The sequence below is a fragment of the Quercus robur genome, chromosome 4 (genome assembly GCF_932294415.1).
Source record: "Quercus robur chromosome 4, dhQueRobu3.1, whole genome shotgun sequence".
NCBI classification, from domain to species: Eukaryota; Viridiplantae; Streptophyta; class Magnoliopsida; order Fagales; family Fagaceae; genus Quercus; species Quercus robur.
In genome coordinates this window covers 21972271-21995009 of record NC_065537.1, presented here as the reverse complement: position 1 = coordinate 21995009, position 22739 = coordinate 21972271, and the positions used below count along the sequence as shown (strand labels likewise).

At 33.3% G+C, this 22739-nt stretch overlaps 1 protein-coding gene and 1 non-coding gene across 3 annotated transcripts; both read right to left on the bottom strand.

The window, feature by feature from the left end:
• Positions 1–5535: 5535 nt before the first annotated feature.
• LOC126720872 (disease resistance protein RPM1-like) lies at positions 5536–11548 on the bottom strand. 2 transcript variants are annotated; one of them, XM_050423709.1, is made up of 2 exons: positions 8246–11548; positions 5536–5858 (listed from the first exon to the last, which is right to left on the bottom strand). In XM_050423709.1, exon 1 carries the CDS (start codon positions 11137–11139, stop codon positions 9133–9135), a length of 2007 nt encoding a protein of 668 aa, XP_050279666.1. In that variant the 5' UTR covers positions 11140–11548; the 3' UTR covers positions 5536–5858; positions 8246–9132. The 2 variants fall into 2 exon arrangements, with proteins under 2 accessions (XP_050279666.1, XP_050279667.1); XM_050423710.1 differs by having other exon boundaries at positions 10307–11545.
• Positions 11549–20796: 9248 nt separating this feature from the next.
• Positions 20797–20868, bottom strand: TRNAW-CCA (transfer RNA tryptophan (anticodon CCA)). Its single transcript has one exon. It is a non-coding gene; the product is annotated as a tRNA-Trp (tRNA).
• Positions 20869–22739: the final 1871 nt, after the last annotated feature.

The following is a 22739-nucleotide window of genomic DNA, read 5'->3' as shown; positions in this document are numbered from 1 at the left end:
GATATTATTTACTATATGATCTATAAGATTATATTTTATGCATAATTTTAAATTATAAAAACTTGCAATTTAAACAATTTATTAATGACTGTGGTGGGCCTTTCTGAGATTGTGGGCTAGGCTGCCTCTTGCCACACTAGGGTCCAAAGGTTCTGGGTAAGAAAGTTAGGACCGATCTAATTATAACTCACCTCAGATAGGCTTGTGCGCAAACTAAATCCCTTTTGTTGAAACTTTGGTCACATGCCCATGGTAGACGAGGCTATTACAAAAGAGTTATGGCAGACAAATGCAATATGACAACAATAAAGAAATATACTTGCTATTAGATAGAATAAGTAAAGGATTCTCAATCAAAATAAAGAAAGAAAACGGAAGAACACCAAGAAATACATTATAAATGAAATGGCAAAGGCAAAAGAGAAATAATATTGGTACTTAATCAATAAAAGCAAGGAAGGAATGGCTAGTATGTCATACTCAGTTGCATCACAGAACTAAGACCAAGGAGGGAACCACTTCCTCAATGTGAATAACCTTAGGAAGATCTTGCTGTAGAAATTACCCACTTTGAGAGAATGGGCCTAAATGGCTTATGCCCAGAAAATTTTTAATCCTTAACAGATGATAGGCTTTTAGAGGGAGGGATTAGTCTATTGGTGCATGGCTGCCATTCTATTCTCTATCTGTTTTTCTTTCTCACTTTCTCTTTCTTTCTTCTCCGTTTTGTTATTTTGCTTTTCCCCCTCTTTCCTTTCTAGTTTTTACTCTTGTGTTATAGTGGTGATTGTTGTTGTTGTTGTGAATCTCTCGTTATTATTGTTGTTGTCTTGATCCCCCTACTGTGCACGGCGGAGGTTCCTTATATACTGCTTGTCGTGACTAATTTTTACCATTTTACCCCTTAACCACTTTTGTCTGGGTGTGAGTTTCCTTCTAGATCACCCACTGGTTTGTCAGTTGCCCAGCCACTACTACTTACCTGTACTGGCCGTGCCACTCCCCATTACCAAACAAAGAAATCTATTTTGTTTGCCTGTTTGCTATGGCATTCCTATCCGCAACAGAGTGAGTATTCTCTCTTGCTATCTCTCGTGGCATGCACCTAGTGGTTTCAACTCATCCTTCCCTCTTTTGGATGGTACATCATCCCAGCAGGACATTTTCCCTAAAAGAGTTTGAGCGGGAACTCTAGAATAGGCTCCCTCCTTTTCCTTACTGCTGGCCCATATCATCTCTTACCTCTGACCCATGACCCACCACTCCTGTATTGGCTGGGTACAGGTTGGTGGTGTCTGAGCCTTGTGTGTACTCCCCTTCTGTGTGTGTCCAAAACTTATTTGCTGCTCATGCGTTTGCCTTGGCTTGAAGGTTCATCTATGTGTTTTGCTGCTCATTCTTGACTTCTTGTGGTGTGAATTGGCTTCTTGATCCTCTTTATGGTTTGCTTCCTTCAAGGGCTTGACCTTGCTTGATTGTGGGCTTTCCTCTCTTTAGCCCACTCTTTGTTCCATCCGTTGGCTTGCTAGTATTCCTGCCATGCTATCTTGCTATTCCTGTTATGATGTTATTTGATCCGTGTTTGCTGGGCTTCTTTTGGGCCTGCTGTATGCTCTTCTTTCACTTGATTACAGTGACCCAACAGTGTCATTGGGTCTGCATTCATGCTACTTGGACTTTCTTGATCCATTCCCTTACTTACGGGCTTCCTTGGCCCTTTACTTCCTCCTTGGGCATCCTCGGCCCATTTTCTTTCCTTGGGCATCCTTAGCCCATTCCAACTCTGCATTTCCATGGGCTTTTGCTAACTCTTTTGGGCTTCTCCGATCCAATTACCATATCCTTTACCTTTGGAGTTCATGGGCTTTCTATCAACTCTTTACTCATTTACTTCATCACCTGGGGCTTGCCTCGGCACATTCTTACTTTCATACTACTCATGGGTTTACTACTCATGGGTTTACTACTTTTTTCTCTGGACTCCTTTAGGCCCACTTGCTTCCTTCGAGACCCGTTTATCATTTCATGGGGCCCTTGATTCATCATTCCTGTAATTCGGGTTTAATAGTTTTTCTCTCAATTTACTAACTTTTTTCTATCCATATTGTTGGGCTTCTTCCTGCCATTGTGCTTTTCCAAAATGAGCATCAACAATGACATAGTTGTTGATTTTTAATTTTCTTGAAATTTTGCAAGTATGGAGGATATAAAAAAAAGATGTAATCTAATTGTGGATTTGTCAAAACTTACCTCTAATAAAAAGATATTGAGTAAGATTGTAATATTAGATTATAACCAATTTTGTAGTTAAATTTTGTTAAGGAAGTTTGGGCTTTTGTTTGAGGTGTAACGCAATGGCTTTGGAGATCCTAAATGACAGGTTGAAATTTGGTTGCGTTGTTGGACTTGCAAATAATAAAAGAGAGGTTCTTGGCCTTTCGGCTCAAAAGTGTCAACACAACAGGTCTCTGGGATGACTGATAACTCATGACTCCGAAAAGTATGAAATGTGCAGAATCAGAGGAGGTTTGATTGGCTGATAACTCATCCATGTTCATGTTGTCAACACTGCATTGGGGACCAATGTGTTCATAAACCTTGATTATTCTCTCTTATTTTTGTTCTGATGTGCAGAATCAGAGGAGGTTTGATTGGCTTCAATTTGCTATGATTGGCTTCATTTTAGCATTCAACGTAGTTCAAGAATATGCAGATACTGGCAAGCTCAAGACCATTTGAATGTATCCATGTCATTGTAGCAATGACGATGGAATCATTTAGCCAATGCTCTATTTTAGTGTGCAAAGATACGATTTCAGTTTAAAAGGGTAAAATTAAAAGTCAAGATTTTTTTAAAAAAAAATCTCAAAAATATTAATCGAAAATAACAAAGATAAATAAACAATAATATAATAATGTATTCGCCAATATAATTTAATTTTTATACCTAAAATTTGATTCGGACTCAATACATATAAATAACAAAATAAAAATACTTAATTAAAAACTAATAATGACCAATTGAGATTAATCTAACTAAATTGAATTCAACCGTGTAAGTTGATTACTCAAAATAAATCGATAAAGTAAATTAATGTAAAAGTATTACAAGCATAACAATTATCTAAAAAAAGTATATTGCCTTACTTATTTGATTGCTTTTAAAAAATATTTAGAATTACACTTTCTTTCTCTATTTATCTTATTATTTAATATATGAGTTTATAGCAAATACCTAGAGTTTGAATTTATAAAAAGTCGAGATAGACAAAAAAAAAAAAAAAAAAAAAAAAAAAAAAAAAAAAAGATTAATGAAAGGATGGAGGCAATAAAAATTTAGTGTTGAATTTTTTTTTTTAAATAGTTACTTGAGTTTAAAATATGGGATCCCTTATTTTGAATTATAGTATAGTGAAAATGATTGAACTTAAAAACTGTACGAGTGCTCTAATTCAACTAGTACCTCATTTTCTTATAAGTTTTAGGCTAAGGATGAGTTCATGAGTTTAAGACTCATTAGGTGTGTATATTAAAACCGCTCTTGTATGTTGATGCAATGTTACCAAAGCATCAAGACATGCCATTGGCTGATACCTACTAATCACTACAAATCAAACACCCATCTCCTTGATTTGCATTTTTATGAGGGCATGAAAAGCCTTAGTCTCACTACTAAGAGTTGGTAGTATGAAATCACTTTGCATAAATGAATCATTATATATATATATATATATATATATATATATATATAGTTAGGTGAGTTAATGTTGTGCAAATGATGAAAAGTCCAATATAAATAATCTAAAAAAAAAATCCAATAAAAAAAGAGAGTAAAATCAAGTGTATATCCCAAAAAAAATAAAAAAAGTTAGTAAAACTCATGTATATATCTATGACTTAAAAAATGTATAACTCTTACCCTAAGTATAATTTGAACTCCTTTATATTTGTAATTGTGATTATTTTTAATTATACCATACATATGCACGAATTATACCTTAATTTTTTATAACGAAATCAACCATTACCAAGCATCTGGACTTGAAATTTTCAGAATGCCCACAAACAACTTTAGTTGGAATTTTGCATAAAGGAATCATTCTCAAACTCAACCTGATGGGTAAATTGCATTCAAAGCCAAGATAATTTCTCCTGTAGGAGGAGATGGGAAAAGGGTTGATAAGATAATAAAAAAGCAGGTTACACTAATGTGACATCCACTTATTCAAACGTTACTCTCCTTCCATGGAAAAAATATTTTATATCAAATGATACTACTCTCCTTCTATGGAAAAAGTATTTTATATCAAATGATATCACTTTATCCATATCAAAATTCAATAAACAAGAGACATATGTGCAAATACAACTACTTACTAACACATTTCTTTCATTTATTAATGAGTTAGTTATTTTTTTCTAATGTGTTTTATACTTATTGAATTTTGATATTGCTAATATGGTATCATTTGATACCAAATACCTTCTCCCTTCCAAGAAATTTGCATTTTCCAGGGTGACGTTTTTTAATGGGTTGGACCCATTATGGGCTTAGGCCATGAGTTGGGCCACCCTTTAAGAGCGATTTTAGGTTCCCATTTGTAAGTGGGCATGAACTTCGTAATATCGGCTGCCCACGTGACGTTTCTTTGGTTCTACTACATTAGGCTTTTCTTGTTGGCAGAATGAGTGCATAACCTAGACCATTTTATCAAAGCTTTGCTGGTTTACGTATTTGGATCTTTAGACTTGGGCCATTTGAGGCCCAGAGAAAAATGAGGCATGAACATATTTCCAAATTATGGTTGATTTTTCTAAATAAAAAAATTAAAAAAAAAAAAAATTGTAACATTTCATTGCGATTGGTGTAACATTTCACTGCAACAAATAATGGTCCATAAATTAAACTTGGTGTATGAGATATTTTTTTCAATTTGGTGTGAACTCAAGATTCAAATGATAGTCTAGTGGTAATGACATCCTTTATGATGTTTCATATGTGTAGTTTTAACATTCTCCTTTCCCTACTCCACTATCGGCATCTAAAAAAAAAAACACTCCTAAAGTGAAACCCACACTTTTTTTTTCCTCTAATTTTCATGACAGTTTAATGATATATTGAAATTGCCAAAGTCATTTTTGGCGCATCTAGATACCCTAGATGTGGTGAATTGCTTGAATGAGCCAGAGCACAATTCTTATCAAGCATAATGCTCTAGACTCTTTTGACTTATAGAAGGATAAGGAGGTGAATAAATGAAAGCCTTATAAAATCCCAAGCTCATCTCAAAATGAGTACTTTACAGTCTACTTATTAGCAAATGTCAAAGATTTCTATTTTAAATTGATGTGAATAATGTGCCAAATTTTATTTTTTATTTTTAAAGAAAATACTAAAGGTATTACAAGTTTTACTAAGTAAAGCTTACAAAGTGTTGTGACAATGGTTCTGATTGGTGCGTTTTTATCACTTCATGAATTAATATTTGAATTACCTCTTAACGGTTGGTGAATAGTGATGAATGAAATATCAAATAAAACAAATTCAAAATTTTATTTGAGCAACTTACCCTGAACATTTCATTATCGTGTTACTGGATATACAGATCACAAATATTTTTCTTGAATAATTCAGCATATGAAACAAATTCTAGTGAATTATAAACATTGTAAAACACATAAAAGCAGCACCTTGTCCATCTAGACTAGTAGTGCTACCATTGATTATGAAACAACGACATAATTAGCACAACATAAAACCAATTGAGATGTCCCATTTTGCTGATTAATTTTACCAACAAAACAATTGGTTTTTCTGTGCAAGTCTTCCAGTGGCATCTGAGCTGAGCATTATTGTCCTGCAATCATTCAACAGATATGAGGACCCTAAGCAGATTTTAATTTTTAACAGCACTAACCAAAGAAAAATATAGTTTAAAATTTGACCAACATGAAAATAAAAGTTAAAATCGTAGCCATCTAATTGAACTTCCTTCTTTGGAATGTGTTCCAAAACCTCCCCAATCAATCTGAGAAAAAGCAAGTGCAACCAAAATTTTGCCTTCACTGTTTGCTGGTAATTGTGATCACCAGCAAAACACTGTCACCTAGAACTAGGAACCAAACTTCAGTTGTTGCCTCTCAACACTACCATCTCGTCGATATCAAATCATCCCCAGTCTCTAAAAGATTTTAGTTTATTGATGAGAAATGTCTGGGACAGTACGCACTAGTGGATTTTGTTTATAAGAGCTTATTTTGGTTGTCACATGGAAAACAGAGGAGCTGCTTTCCAATGTCACCTTCATTTTCAAGGTTCTGTTAACAGACCGAGTCCAAAATTAGTCTGGTTTGTTTCTAGACAGAGAGAATGCAAGAAGGAAGAGAGCAGGGAGGGCAGGAGTGCATTATGGATGGAAGGTGGAACCAGTGGCGGAGTCAGGATTTTAGGTTGGGGGGAAGATCAAAAGAAAGTAAAATTAATTTGAAAAAGTATTAAGTGACATTAATAATAAAATAAATTAACAACTATATGCAAATGTAATTTTCATATACAATTAAAATTTGGGTTTGCTAAAAAAAAAAAAAACTTGGGTTTGAGACTGAAAAATGTTGGTGTGGAAAGAAAAAATTGTTATATGTAATAGAGGTACTATGAGTAGTTCTAGACCATAAATTATTTCACAATGTTTTTGCCAAAACTTTGATATGACAAACTATGAGTAATTAACAAATACTAACATATAAACTCACAATTTTTTTTTTCAACAATCACACTCTACCATGCAAATTGTAACAAAAAGTTGTGAAAAATTTTATGGTCCTTAACTTTTTTGAGGTGCTATAATGACTAGTGAGTGAAAGTAGGTTTTTATTTTATTTTATTTTATTTTATTATTTTCATAATTCTATTCAACAAAATAGTGGTAGAGGAGTAGGCTGTACAAGTAGTTCTATTTTATTATAATATTATTATAAGGGAGGACCCATTACTTTTTAAAAAAGAGTTGCAGTGCCCCAATGTGAAATTGTTTTCCTACAATGAACTAATACATAGTATAAGCACAATATGTATGTAAAAAAGCTGATTGTCTTTGTGTATGCAAATAAGACATTGTACTATATTACTTGAGAATTTTTGGAGCATCAGGGGGGGCATATGCCCCCCCCCTTGCCCCCCCTTCCCTCCGCCCCTGGGTGGAACCAACAGCTCTCTCTCCCCACTTAGGGGATTGACTAACTTGCCTAGTGATTGAGCTGGACTTGAATTTATAACGAAAAGAAACCTACAATGAGTATACACTATACACTATTCAATATTCACTATACAGATAAACCCAATCCTAAACCATATACAACTACAAGCATCATAATAACAAAATTTGGAAGACCCAGAAGCTTAAATTGCAGTAAAATCACAAAAGAGGGCGTTATAGAAGGAAGCAAGCCACAAGGCATTGAAGCCAATTGTATGTCACACTTGCCAAGCTCCTCAAATTAGAAAAAGAAAACAGTGCTCTTCCCTCACAACGTCCCTAACTTAAGTACTTCTGACTTGTTAACTGTCTTCAAGTTCAATTGTGGCTCTCTTAATCATATAAATATTCCTCATCAGCTATTAATGGACTTGTCGCTATTTGGACCCGGTTTCGACAAGATTTTCAAATGGCTAATCAAGCTTCATCGCGTGACTAATACACAGGCTCCCAGAGTTTCGTGATATACATCTTGTCCAAACAGATCTCCTAATTTCCACTGAATAAGGGTCAAAGTGCAACTTCGTACAATCTTTGGAGCTACTTTTTTTTGACTGTCTTCGCATCTCTCACTTCTTTTGTAAATGGTACAACTATTGTCTAGTACTATTCCCAACACCCATCCAATATGCTAGCAAAGTAATTTTCACAGATTGCAATCTAAGAAAAATATCAAAATAAGCCATTTAAAAAAAACAAACAAACAAACAAACAAACAAACACACACAAGTAAGAGGAAAATGGGTTCTAACAAAATAAGCAAGTTTTGATTCTTTTGAATGCCACAATAATATAAAAATGGTCGGTTTTGAATCAAATATTTCTACTAACGACAAGAAAAAAAAATGATAATAACAAAAGGAAAATCATTGCATTTACAATACAAATCAACATCGCAATTCCTTCACACTGTTCACCCAAAAAGAAAATACCAATACAAAAAATCTGCTATCGACTCTAAAGCCAATTTTTGGCAAAATTGCACTAACCTTGCTCAACGGAAGCATTGATATTGTTGCTATTATTGTCTTTGTGATTATCAATATGGTTTATTGTTAGCCCTCTTGACCTCTCCAAGTGCTTGGAATGGAGAATGCGAGTGTCAAAGTCATAATATCCTTTGCCAACCATGTGACAGAGATAAATGATTGGTACATGCTCTATGATCCAATGACATGATCCTTGCTCAGGATCCAAACTTTCTTCAAATTCTTTGGGCATATCCCAAAATTCAATGCTTTTGAGGCTTCTTACATGTTTGATTCCAGAGGGTACTTCCTTCAACTGCGGACTGGGCCCAATCAAAAGCTTTTCAAGAATGGGCAATGCTCCTTCGTTTATAATGAATTCAACTTATCCAAGTGCCTAAGCCATAGTAATCTGAGTTTTGGAAACCCTCCTATCTCAAATTGTAATTGCTCTCCATTGTATGACTGATTAAAGATTCTGAGCTCCAATAAATTTGGCAGATTTTGGAAGGCTTTCATAGGATCATCACTCAACCTTGACCAACAAATTAGTAATCTACTTAGATGTTGAAGTTTTGGAATCCAGTTAGGTAACTGGTCCAACCGCCCCTGTATGTAGAGGCGTTGGAGAAATTGAGGTGGAGATGAAATAGATTGCAAATCTAATATCTCGTCTTTGCTTATTGAGGTTACATCTAGAGATTCAAGGTGGTTCATCTTTTCAATAGAGGCACACAAAGCCCTTCCGGTTTCTCTTGTAAGATTTTTCATGCCTAGCTTCCTCAATTGTCTCAAGCTTTCCAACTCAGTAATAAGATCAATTGCCCCTTCATGATTCGCCTCCACATGTACAATTTTTGCAAGTCCTTTAAGCACCCAATACCCTTTTGTAACTTTACACCTTTTTCTTAAGTCAAACTGAAATCTATTTTGAAGTTACGATTGTAGGCTATGAAATGCCGCAACTTACGAAGATTGTTGATCTCAACTGGTATTTCATAAACATGAGATTGCTTCAAATCTAGAGTCTCTAGATTTTGCAACTTTCCTATGGATTTTGGAAGCAATTTTACTTTGGTATTTCTCAAACTTAAATACCTTAAGTGAAATAAGCTTCCCACATCTTCTGGAATGAAATCCAATGGAGCATCTTCGAAATCCATTACTTTCAAAAGTTTGAAATTAGCAAAAAAATCACGCATAAATGACTTCGGCAATTCATCAAGATTGAACAATAAAAGTGAAAAAATGTGTGTGTCCTTAAATAGCTTCAATACACTGTATGAAACTCTATTTACAGCCATACGACAAGTTAGTCCCTCAAACTTGGACTCTTGTTTTGATAAAACATGAACAAAACTCAAACCCTTCATCTTTTGGAGGACGATCTCACGGAAGAGATCATGGAGTCGGCATAGTCTAACTTTTCCATCAAAGTCGACCCTTGTTACTTGAACCAAGCTTCTATGGATTAGTTCGGTCAAATATTCTCGTCCAACCTCTTCTAATGTTTTACCCTCAATTTCTTTCACAAAGCCTTCAGCTATCCATTGTCGAATCAACTTTATGCAATTAATATAGTAGTCCTCTGGATACATACCAAGATATAAGAAGCAAGACTTAAGGTTGTATGGTAGGTCTTCAAAACTTAGGGATAGAATTTTGTTGACAGCTGAAAGATGTGGATTTCTTTGCAACTCAATGCCAAGGCTATTTTGCAAGTTTTGCCATTCCAAGATAGTTTTGTCTTTGGTTGACAAAAGACCACCTATAGCAACAATTGCTAATGGTAATCCTTCACACTTTTCCACAAGCTCATGAGACAATTTCTCCAACACTCGGGGACAATGTCCTCCAAAATCAAATTGGAACCCCCTTTTGCAAAAAAGCTCCCATGCCTCATTGGGAGGCAATGGTTGCAACTCGTAAACATGAATAGGTGAAGATTTTCTACAAAAATTAGCAACCTCCCAATTACGTGTTGTGATTGCAATTCTACCACCCAAATGATTATCAAGTAAAGCATGTTTTATATCATCCCAAAAGTCTATTTTCCATACATCATCAAATACGACCACATACCTCTTTTGCCGTAAATAGTCTCTTAATATATTGATCAATGACTGTTCGTCCATTGTGTCAATTCCTGGCAATGGGAACTCCCTTCTGGCCTCACAAAATTGCTTTATTATGCTCTTTAGTAGATCTTCTGTGTTGTAAGATTGAGAGACAAAGATCCAAGCATGGCAGTCAAAGTGTCCTCTTACTATTTGGTGGTCATAGACTTTTTTTACAAGAGTAGTCTTGCCTCGTCCCCCCATTCCGACCACTGAAACCACAATACGATCAGACGGTCCTTCTACCAACCAGTTAATCAATTCATCTCTAGGAGCTTCAATGCCTACAACATCTGCATCCTCAAGATAAAGGGAATCCTTTCGAGGGTCGTTCCACCTAACGTTCTGTGCACCACTGCTTGATCCTTGACTAGTTGATTTGAAGCTATACTTTTCACTTCTTTCCTTAATTTTCTGCACTGATGCTTTGAACCCCTGAATTTCACTGGCTATATTGTGACGGGGTTTTAATGATTTTGGTAAGCGAATGATTTTATGGAGGAAACCAGTGAAGCCACGCTGATGAGATTGTTGTGCCATGTGAAGCAAGTATCGGTCAATTGCAACTTCTATGTGAAAAGCTGCTTCTCTTACTTGTTTGACCCAGGTTTTGATACCCTCGCTCATTTCTTCTTCAGTTGCTGCCCTTGCATCTGCATCCTTGAGGAAAGACTGAATGCTCTCCAATTCATCTTTGATGTCAGCTACTTCTCCATGGATGCCTTGCAATAATGTTGCTTCTTGGGTCAGTAATGGGATCAATTTGTCTATGAGAAATAATACCGCGGTTTCTGCCATATCGTGTCTCTTCTTAACAATTTAACCGTTTGGTTTTTCTCTTCGAAGAATCTTTGACTGTGATCGGGCTTATAGTTTAGATCTTGTACTTCGAAGTTTAACAACACCAACTAACTGTCAGCACCTTGAGATCTTTTCTAGCTGCAAACGCTGGGCTTGGAATTGGGGGATTGTTTCTGGTCTGCTGAAAAGTTTTGGGTGGTATTTTTTTGTGTTAAGTCCGGAAGAAAACTTTCATGTTTTCGAATGGGTTGAATATACAACCTCAAAAATGAAGGGGTAAGGTTGAAAATAGAAGCAGGTTTGGAAGCTGTTCAGTTGACCAGATCAAGTTCCAAAATGAAATATTGATCCATGTTTGGTAATTTGCCACTAGTTCATGAATTGTTTAATGTATAGGGCAACTACTCCATTTGTGTTTTTCCTCAAGTGTGGGTATTCTATAGTTATATGTTTTCAGCAATACACACGTGCCGTGTAAGTCATCTTGTGGGCATTACTTGAACAGATAATACCTTCTGGCAAGTTGCAAAATTGCAAGTTGCATTAGCATTTATGCTTATGCTATGACTGATATGAGAAAAGAAGATAATATTTTAAAAATTTTCTTAGGAATGTTAAAAATTCTCTTGTGGTTGCAAATCACAGAATCATATACCACTTAATACTTTTTTGGTGGGAATGTGGATTCTTTTTTAAAAAGGTGAGTATTGACATTCCCATGCATAGATAAAGTTATATTTTGTATAAACTGACAACTTTACCCATTTTTCCTACCCATTAACCAATAGATTTTTTTTTTAATTAATTATGATTATTGAGGACAAAGTTTAGCCACAAAATTAGTTGTAACCTAAAACTACGATCTTACTCAATAAAATAATTATTACTACATATTTTGAAAATCTAATCGTTGAATTGTATGTTTTTTACGCTCTTAATACACATCAAATTTTGTGTCCATTTTTATATTATTTATTATATGATTTATAAGTTTGTATTTTATGCATAATTTTAAACTACAAAAACTTGTAATTTAAACAATTTATTGATGACATAGCTATTAATCTTTAATTTTCTATAAATTTTACAAGCATGTAGGATATAAAAAAGAAGATGTAATCCAATGGTGGATTTGTCAAAATTCACCTCCAATAAAAAGATATAAAGTAACCAATTTTGTCACCAAACTTTGTCCAATTATAAATTAACAATTTGAATAATTTTATTTTATCATACATGTCATTTAAAAAATGTTATATTATAGTTTCATTGAATTTTATATGATTTATAGTTTGTATTTTGTTTCTCATAATTTAATTGGAGGATAATTTTAAAAAGCACCCTTGGCATATTGTATTTACAAATCAAATGGTATTTTAGAAAAAATAAATAATTCTGATAAGATTCTTAGAAATAAAATAAATATAGGCATTTCATATTCTCAAGATTCCTTTATTAGATTCCAAATCAAAACCAAACATATAGATAGTTACATTCCCAGAAATTTGCATTGCCAAACAAATGACGCATGAACATAATTCTAAATCGTTGTTGATTTTTCACAATTAGAAAAAATTTGTAATATTTCACAATCGCTTTCCTAGAGGCTTGACCAAATTTGTTACCTATGATTTCTTTTGCAAGCAACAAAGAATGATCCACAAATTAAACTTGGTGTGTACGATATTTTTTACAATTTGGAGTGACCAATGGATTTAAATGATAGTTTAGTGATACTGACATCATTTATGAAATTTCATGTCTGTAATTCAAACACCCCCCCCCCCCTCTCCCCCCCATTATCTACTTCCCAAAAAAAAAAAAAAATTTGGAGTCACACCAACATTGTTTTTTATTACTCTTATTTTCATTACTATTTAATGAAATATTGAAATTGCCAATCATCAATTAAGTTTTAATAATCACCCATAAAACAAATTCAATAATCATCAATTCTTTTCAAGCATATTATAGTGAACCTTTGTTGTGCTACATAACCTAAGCCTTTTTGTTTCAACCAAAGTTTAGTATACCAAAACTAGTAATAGAGGATGTGCACACTATCAAATATTACACAAGCTCATTAGTGAACTTACTAAAACCTTGCTCATAGGTCATGTGACATATCCATTAACAAAAGTCATAAATTTTAATAAACTAATTTTTCAAATTACCTTTTCAATATTCAAATATCATAAACCACATAAAATAGTTCTTCACAATATAATAAACCACATAAAATAGTTATAGACAATGTCATAATGCAAATAAGTTAAACTTAAAATTCCCAATAATGTCTTCTTTTTTAGTGAACGCCATGAGCATTCTCTTTGTCCCATCCCAAGCGACTTTTGGGCATTTGGGATACCTTCTGAATCTACAATGCAACAATTTGTGTAAATTATATTACTGATAAAAAATGGGGATAATTGAAAAGTTTATTATTCGGTTCCTTCTAGAGCAATTAGACCTTCCCAGTATGCTGCCTAAATAGCCTATTGTGAATTTTTTTTTCTTATTCTCATAATTTAATTTCCTACACTTATCATCAGAATTTTTTTATTTTTAAGTTGATACTTAAAGAACATAAAAATGTTTTATGGCAGTGTTATCTATTTTGTTAGTTTTGTGACTCTAGATGGTATATGGATTGTTTGTTAGTTTCATAACAAACAACTTAAGCCTTTCAATTGTCTTTTTGACAATAGCTAAATCACCCAAGCTCCACAATCCAGCAAAGCATTTTCTATCTCATACATGGTTCAAGTAATAGTTATAAAAATTTAGACCAAAAAGAGTTCTAGGATCACCTAGATTAGAGGAGAAAAAAGGAGCAATAATTTCTGAATATAGAACACACTCAAAGGAGCAATAATTACTTCACTACAAAGACATTGAAGAAAATAAGAAATAAGTATAACATCCAAATGCTGAGGTGAAAAGCTTAATAGAAAGCTAAATTTAAAATTGTAGATGTAATATTCTAATAAATGCTAAACCATTATCTTTTGCCAATTAAGAAGATAAGGGAGCCAAAGAAGACAAAGGCTGAACTCATGTAATTTTTCAATTCACTATTATGGAGGAAATGACATATTGCATGGCCTAAGGCATCACCTAGTGGCCATGTTGTCAAATTGTGCCTAGGTCGTTTCACATTAGTGCAACAACAACCTATTAACAATGGAATAAGCACAAATGGTTGTGGGCACAACGCGTGGTTGGCATGGGGAGTACGCCTTAGTTGAGTGCATTGGGGCAGAGAAACGAGGAGTCGACATTTAATTTCATGGTCTAGGAATCATGAATACCGCACCTTTACATGGAAGGATTGATCTTACTTCTAGAGTATGGGTTTGGAGTTTAGGTATGATTTTGGGAAGAAGTTAGGCATCCAAAACCGTCTGATCGATGGGTCGGCTTCCACTCATTGTACCGTACATATTTTTCCTATTAAAGGCACAGTCAACATTTCATCTTAACACACACACACACACACACACACACACACACACACACTAGCATACATCTAAGTATACAACATGACATTTCATCCCGAACCTAACATACATCTATCATGCTTATCACCACATCACAAATCCTAGCATACATCTATCCAAAATATCAAACAAACATGGCAAAAACCAAAAGGCTTGGTGGCAAGATATTGACATTGAACATAACCCAATCATATAAGCATAATATCGAAACAACAAACAAGCATGTTCATCACCAAAAATGCATGTTCATGTAAATGCATGACTTACCTCACTTACCTTACTACATCACAGCACCTATGTCATTAATATATGATCATGTGAATGCATGTTCATGGCATTAAAGCAATAAAAGGAATAAAACTCTAATCTGGCATGTTAAAACAAACAAGTAAAGGAACAGAAACTTGGAAAGCATAAAAAGGGACCATATAGAGGCATTTGATATGAAAGAAATAAAAAAACAGAAGCAAAAAAACTCAGATTAAGGTTTCTGGGTATGAGTATGAGTGCACATACATAGGCCTATGTATGCAGGCCAATTGTAGGCGTACGCATGCAAACGTCTTGAAGAAATCTAACCTAGAATTCAAGAACACAAAAACAGAGCAGAACTCAAAATGAAAATTCTAATAACCTAGCATGCTTTAAAACAAAAACTACTAAACCCTAGGCTTCCTAGACATGTTAAAACATAAACTAAGCAAGAAAATAAGAAGAAAATGGAATTAAAACTAAGAAATGAAAGGAAAAAGGTTAGAATATATACCTCAAAACAAAAGCTCTTTTAGGTTGATTTTGACCGTTCCTCTCAGTCAAATCTATTCACAACCAAAGAAAAATGATTAGTAAACTTCAGAATTCGAGAATCAAGACCATAAAAAGATATCAATCAAAATAAAATTGACTTGAGGATGTTTTGTGAAAAACTTCCTCTTTGATTCACTATTTCTAATGAATCTTAGGTTTTTTCTTAAGATTTTTTGTGTGTTTTGAAAATGTGTCATGTATAGCTTTTTATAATAAGAAAATAAGGGTTTGGAATGACTCCTAGACGATGTGAGATTCGTTCCAAACCTCAACATTAGTGCAAAAAACTTGTCTTTCATAGGTTTTTGAAACCCTAGCAGTGTATGTAGGCCGAAGGTTTCCTTGGCCTTTAATTTTAAAAAAATAGATATATTTGCCCATAAAAGTTATATTTTTCATTTTAATACCTCTCAAGTCAATTTGTGATTTGATTGGGCTCTAAACCAACCCTTAGCCTTATAATTTCGGCATCATTAGGGAACAGGGGCCCTAGTCGTAAGAGGTATAAAATGCAGTGTCTACAATGGTAATTTTGATAACTATTCTATCTAATTAGTTAAGTGGATGCGAAAGTTCATAGTGGTACGGAAACAATAATTGTTGATCAAATATAAAGGTTACACAATTTTTTTTTCCTTCTTTATGCTATTTAGGAATGTTCTCAAGTTTATTCGAAATCTTTAGAAAGTTTACGTCACTTGAAGTTGAAACCTTATAAACACATTTTGATGCACCAGAAGGAGAAAAGCCCTTGAATTTGGACATAAATAGCATGAGAAAGGGTAAAATGTGGATCAATAGCCAGAAAAAGTAACCAAAAGAAGAATGCACAAATACCACACAAAATCTAAACATAAAGGAGTGTTTTTTTTTCCCTCACCATTTTCCCAACAACCAAGCAAAAGTTAACCGAAAAAAAAAAAGAAAAGAAAAAAAAGTACCTTTTCTTTTTGTTTTCTCTGCAGCCAGCCAACTGGATTTTAACCAATAGGAGAAAGCTCTAATATCACCCAAACAAAAAATATAAACGTTTGCTTTTTTTCCTCATCTTGTTTTCATGACAACCAAATAACGTTTAAGCAAAAGAAAATTCTTTTTTTCCTGGCAACCAAACAAAACCTAACCAAATGAAAAAAGAGCAGAATAATGCCAAGAAAGAGAGTATTTTCCCTGATCTTAAATCCAACTATTAGATCAAGAAAATGAAGGCAAGAGAGATAGAAAGAAATGGCTGTCAACTCTAAGCTAAATGTGTTCCAAATGTCTTTTATTGTGCCCTTCCTTTCTTCATCATTCAACCTTAATCAAAACCAATAACCCAAATACCTAAATTAATAACAATCAACCCAAAATAACAAAACCTAAATCATATTTGATACCAATTTTTATTGTTTAAAGATACCGGTAATGGTAGTAGTTGATCAAGCAATATATAGCAGTGGCAGGAAGCTGGGTTGAAGGTGGGTGATGGTTTGACAAGGTGGCGGTCATCCATCTCTCCCTCACAGTGCCTTACAACTCTCTCTCCTCGTCTCTCTTTATATCAGTGCATTTCATCGGTACAAAATAGCCAATCCAAAGTTAATGTTATTATTGTAGTCTCTTAGTTTTTCAAATCCAATTGAGAATCCAATTTTTTTTTTCTAAGCTTTGATTTTAAATACACACACTAGTATTATTTCCATGTGATGAATTGCTTACGATGTGAGTAAAAATAAACTAATAATTGACAAAAATATATTAATTAATGTTACAAACATATACATAATTCTATGCATGCTTTACATAAATTAGTATAAATAAACTACTAATATTCAAATATAAATTCAAAAAAATAGGAAAAAGGGAACAACATGAATAAATCCTACTAAAAAAATCATATATAATTTATTTGAGAAAAAATAGTTAGGCTTATAATTATTAACTTAACCAAGACTTTTTTTGAGTAAAAACTTAACCAAGACTTAATGTGTGTATTTAAATGATCCAAAATAATATTAAAGCATATACTTTTCAGTCTAATTACATCTAGCAAAATAATAAAGCATGCAAATATTGAAAGACAGTTTAAGTTTATGTATGCTTGCATGAGACGTACTTGTTGGCTACCCACTTTTGTCGTAGTAGCAATGGAATTATCAAAGCCTCATTTTTGAGATAAAGAATCGATGTAATGTTCATAAAAACTACCTAAAAGAGTTAAAAGTTCAATAAAGATTAAAGAAGAAGTGATCAAGTGTAAATATTTATCTCACTAAAATAAAGAGTAAGAGTTTTGCCTAGAATCAATCTTAGAATGATATATGGTAATTCCAATTTTTTTGAGAAAGTGATAATTCCAAATTAAATATTAAATTGATAATTCTTTGAAAAAATCGTACTAAGCAATTGATATCGATAAGTCCAAATTTAATAAAATCTTGATGATATTTAAAATTAAAATAGATAATTCAAGTAATACACGTGTAGGATATCTTGATAATTTGATAGAACAATATAATTACAAATCAATGATTAAAAGACTACTGGACCCGAGTTTTATTATATTAGTATAGAAATTATAACTTATAGAATATAGATTGATAGATAGTGATTTTCCATCATATACAAGATAGATAGTAAATGAGGGCTAACTAAATAATGAGAAAGCAATAATCAATAAAAGGAATCTCGTAAAAGAACCCATGGTTGATAAATGAATCTCACAAATGTTCATAAAGAAATGAATAACATAAATCAACTTATAAACTTATGCTTGAAGGATTTTAAACGTGACTTTCTTACCTTTCACCCATACTATATATACCCTCATTATCCACAAAAGTAAAAAGGAGGCTAATTCAGAGAGAAAACCTTAGATAGGTTTTTACAACACAACACACCCACCATTTTAGAGAGAGAGCTACTCATCCTTTAGTGAGAAATCATTGTAGTCTTTTCTCCCTTCTCTCTCTCATTGTTATACATTAAGAGGAGATTTGTACCCAAACACAACCCACACCTTTTTCAGAGTGTAGAGAGTGTTTTGGAGCTTGGAAAACTTTGGGGATTTGCTAAAAGAAGCTGGTGAGGTTTGGCGGATGTAATCGGGCGATATTGCGAGATCTGGAAAGCTAGTGAAAACAAGAGTTTAAGAAGTCCGTTGGTAGCAGAAGCTTGGAGGGCTCAAGTACATTGGATAGATTAGGCTTGGAGGGTCTTTTTGATATTCGTGTATTCCAACTTATTCATTAGTGGATAGATTTTGACTAGAGGTTTTTTTGCCAAGTTCTTCGGTTTCCTCTTCGATAACATGTCTTGGTGTTATCTTGTGTTTACAACTCTCTTCCCTTACACTTTAAGCTTTATATTTATTGTTGCTTGCTTGCTTATGGTTTAGAGAGTAGTTTTGGTGATTGCGCTTCATTTACTCTTATTCCGCACTTAGATAAGTTAAAGTAAAAACAATTAAGCTGTATTTTTAAAATTGGAAGTCTAAACAAGTATTAGTGTTTCACACTAATTTGAGCTTTCACCTTCAAATTAGACTCTTTATAGTCTTTGTTCTCTGTCAACTCTATTGTCTGCTAAGTTTCTTCCTCTTTTATTATTATTTTTTTTTATATTTTTTATATTTTATATATATATATATATTTTTTTTCAGCCTTATGCTTGATCTTAGCTTTTTGTTGTTTTGCAATTTCACTACTGCGTCACTGTTTTTTTCTGTTTGTTCATGAAAGATACCCAAGAGACATGAAAGACAAGCACCAAAGTATAGATTACCAAATCCAACAACTTTCAAATCATCAGAAAAATTAGCAAAAACACAAAGCAAATTGACAACTTGAAATAAATAAATAATAATCAAACGCAGCAAATCAAAGTACTGGTGTCATGCTTCATTTTTACTTGGGGTTCAAGGTCCAACAACTTAACCAAATATACTAAGGTCCCATTACTAATATACTTAAAACCTAATATCTTTTAATATATATATATATATATATATATATACTCAAACTGTGCTAAAAAAATGAACCAGTAAAAAATTAGAGAGAAATTTAGAACCCCCATGACTGCTTTGCACATTCAATGAACATCTTTGATAGAGCTTTGGGAAACAAAATACCTGTTTTTAAAACAAAAACAAAAATTGAGAACCGTTTGCCTAACGTTAACGTTTACAGCTTACCTAAGCTTAATCCATATTTTTTGTGTTTTTAAAAGAGTAAGTTAGTGTATTGATGAAGTGGCAACATCTTAAACTATTAATTTTAAATGAGAGGTGAGGATTTAAAGAAATCTACTTGGTAGAGTACCTTAGTAACTCTAGAAAGTCTGAATCCATAATCATATGATAATGTTACAAATTTTCCTTTTTAGGAAAATATCATATACACAGTCATGCATTAAATAACTATTAAAAGAGAAAGCCGGTTAATGAAAAGTTGATAAGAAGAAAAAAAAAATTGTGTGACCATGTATTAATAAACTGTCAATAAAAAATTTATAAATTAAAGATAAAAGAAATTCTATTAGATGAATAATTCAAAATTCAAATGGTAATCAATCATATATAGAAGTATATTAAGAAAGTATATAAATGATTTAGTTAATATATATTAAAATGTCTAAAATTTTGCTAAACGGTGTAAACACCAACATTGCAACCCCAAACAAATCATTCCCATGGATTACATACAAATAAAGAAACCCATGTGGATTAAATAATGTGTGTGTGTGTGTGGGTGGTTTTTTTTATTTTTTTTATTTTTTTTTATTTTTTTTTTTTAAGTTTCTAACTATTTGACAATGGAGTTAGACATGCAAATATAATTAATAAGACATCAGAATGAAGTGGTTTTTGTATGATGTTGCATTGATGAGAAGAGATAGAGATAGAGATTAAATTTTTAATTTTTAAAAAGAACAAAAAGGAGCACAATTAGTGATTACTTTAATAAAAGGAATTTTAGTGAGAGAAATGGATATTTTCACGTTATGGCTGCAAGAGAGACTCCAATTCCCACATACTTTAGGTTTATCAAAATATAAACATGTATGCGAGACCTGGAATGAACTCATTGAAAATTTATAGCCAAAGCCTTGCAGTGGGTGAGTGGATTTTGTGTGAGAGATTATGTAGCTCAAATAGTGTTCTAAGATTTTTGGGTCCTTGGTCACTTCCCGCCCATCGTACACACTAGCCCAATTTTGGTTTAAATGGGCTTGGGACAGTGAGAGCTTTCTATCAATCCTTTGGGTTGGCAACTATTTGGGCCTGGTTTTGTTTTGGGTCGGGTCTAGACGCAAGAGTAATTGGACTACAAATCTGTTCCGAATAGGTGGGAAAAAACCAAAAAGTTGAACCCGACGTGAATCGAACACGCAACCTTCTGATCTGGAGTCAGACGCACTACCATTGCGCCACGGATCCATTCATTTATTTAATGTCCTATTAGCTTTATATTTAACCATATGTTAGATGCCTGATATTAAACCACCTTTTTTTAAGGCAATTGATTGAGCCACTTTCAATAAAAGAATTACCAACTTTTTATAAACTTATATTACTTTTGCTGCTTTTCAATAATGTAAGTGAAACTCATTTTATTTTCTTAACAATTAGTGACCTCTAATTAAGTAATAAAGCTACGCTAACACGGGCTTGGCTTAGCTGGTAAGACTCGGACACTTCGTCTAACTCACTTAGATTTAAGTCTCATTGTCAATAGGAATCTGTTGGTGGGCATCCACATGGGTTGGCCTAAGGGCTTTAACCTTAGCACCCTGCCCGGGAGCTAGCGTAACCTAGCGAACCCCAATTGTTTTACAAACACACAAAAAAAAAAAAAAAAAAAAAAAAAAGGAAAAAAGAAAAAACGAAAGGTAGTAAAACTACCCATAGAAGGGTATTAGTACCCAATTATAACCAACATGCTATCAACATGAATGATTTACTTCAATTTTCCACCTTCTAATCAAAAGGGCAATGGAGAAAAAATATATATATAAAAACCCAATTTTGAGGACATACTTCGCTTGTCCTTAGGCCATGTTGACTACCCACTGTTGATATTTTATACCTATCGGGGATGCATTTTGTCCTCCTCGGTCTTGCTTCAACATGACCTGTGAACTTTGCCACGAAATCGGCCAAGCTTTCCCTTTGAGAGTAGGTCGAGGGCAATATTAGATATCGATCGAATTCTTTCAACTCAATCAACCACTGCTTATGGTGACAAACTATGTTTGGATTATATTGGGATTTCTTGATTGGTTGATCAATCAGTGGCTTGAAAGTATTTTGGGACCTTTCGCTTTTCTTTCATGAGCAGAAAGGTGAGATTCTCAATGCCACAATATCACTCTTATACTCACCTTAAGGCTTTGTTGGTGAAGTACACTAACTTTTGTATCTCTTGCTCTTCTTGGATCAGGGCTAAGCTTATTGCAAATGGGAATTAAGCCAAGTAGAGGTGTAGTTCTTCACTTGGCTAGGTTGGATTAAACAAGAGAGGTGGATTTTGAGTTCTTCAAATGCTTTTACACATTCTTCAAATGATTTTGAGTTGCTTGAGAGAAAAATTTATTCAGTTTGGCTACATATCCAATAAGACTTTAAACTTCTTTGGTCATTCAAGGGGATTCCATATTAAGGTTGGCCTTCAGTGGCGACTCCAAAATTTTTTTTAAGAGTGTTCCTCAACAAGCATAAATTATATAATTTAATAAAAAGAAAATTTTGTATATTGACAACAACAACAATAAAAAACAAACACGCAAATACATAAAATTTACAATTGCCTTCTACGTGGTTTTCTTATTAAATATTTGTCCATAATTCTAGCAAAAGAATAAACAATAAACTATAAGTTCATTTGAAATATTAATAAAATTATTAATTATTGTTGTTTAGTTGTTTCATTAATTTGTTTTTCTTTTATAAACTATAATTTGTTATATTATTGTTTCATTAATTATAAAATTATTAATTGTTGTTTAGCCTAACATAATTTAATTTGTTTGTCTTTTATAATATATTTGTTAATTAAATTATTAATTGCTTCCCCCAATTAAAATTATTAATTATTTTTTAGCCTAACATAGTAACATAATTTAACAAATGATTGTTTATTAATTAAATAATTGTCTTTTAATGTTGCAGTACTACACTAGCACATAGCCACTGAGCCACACACCTCATCCCCATGTGCATTTACCCCGGCCCCATGCCTCCATCCACCCCCCAATTCAATAGACAAGCCCCAATGCCCCATGGCTCCCAATCACAAGACTAGAGCCAAT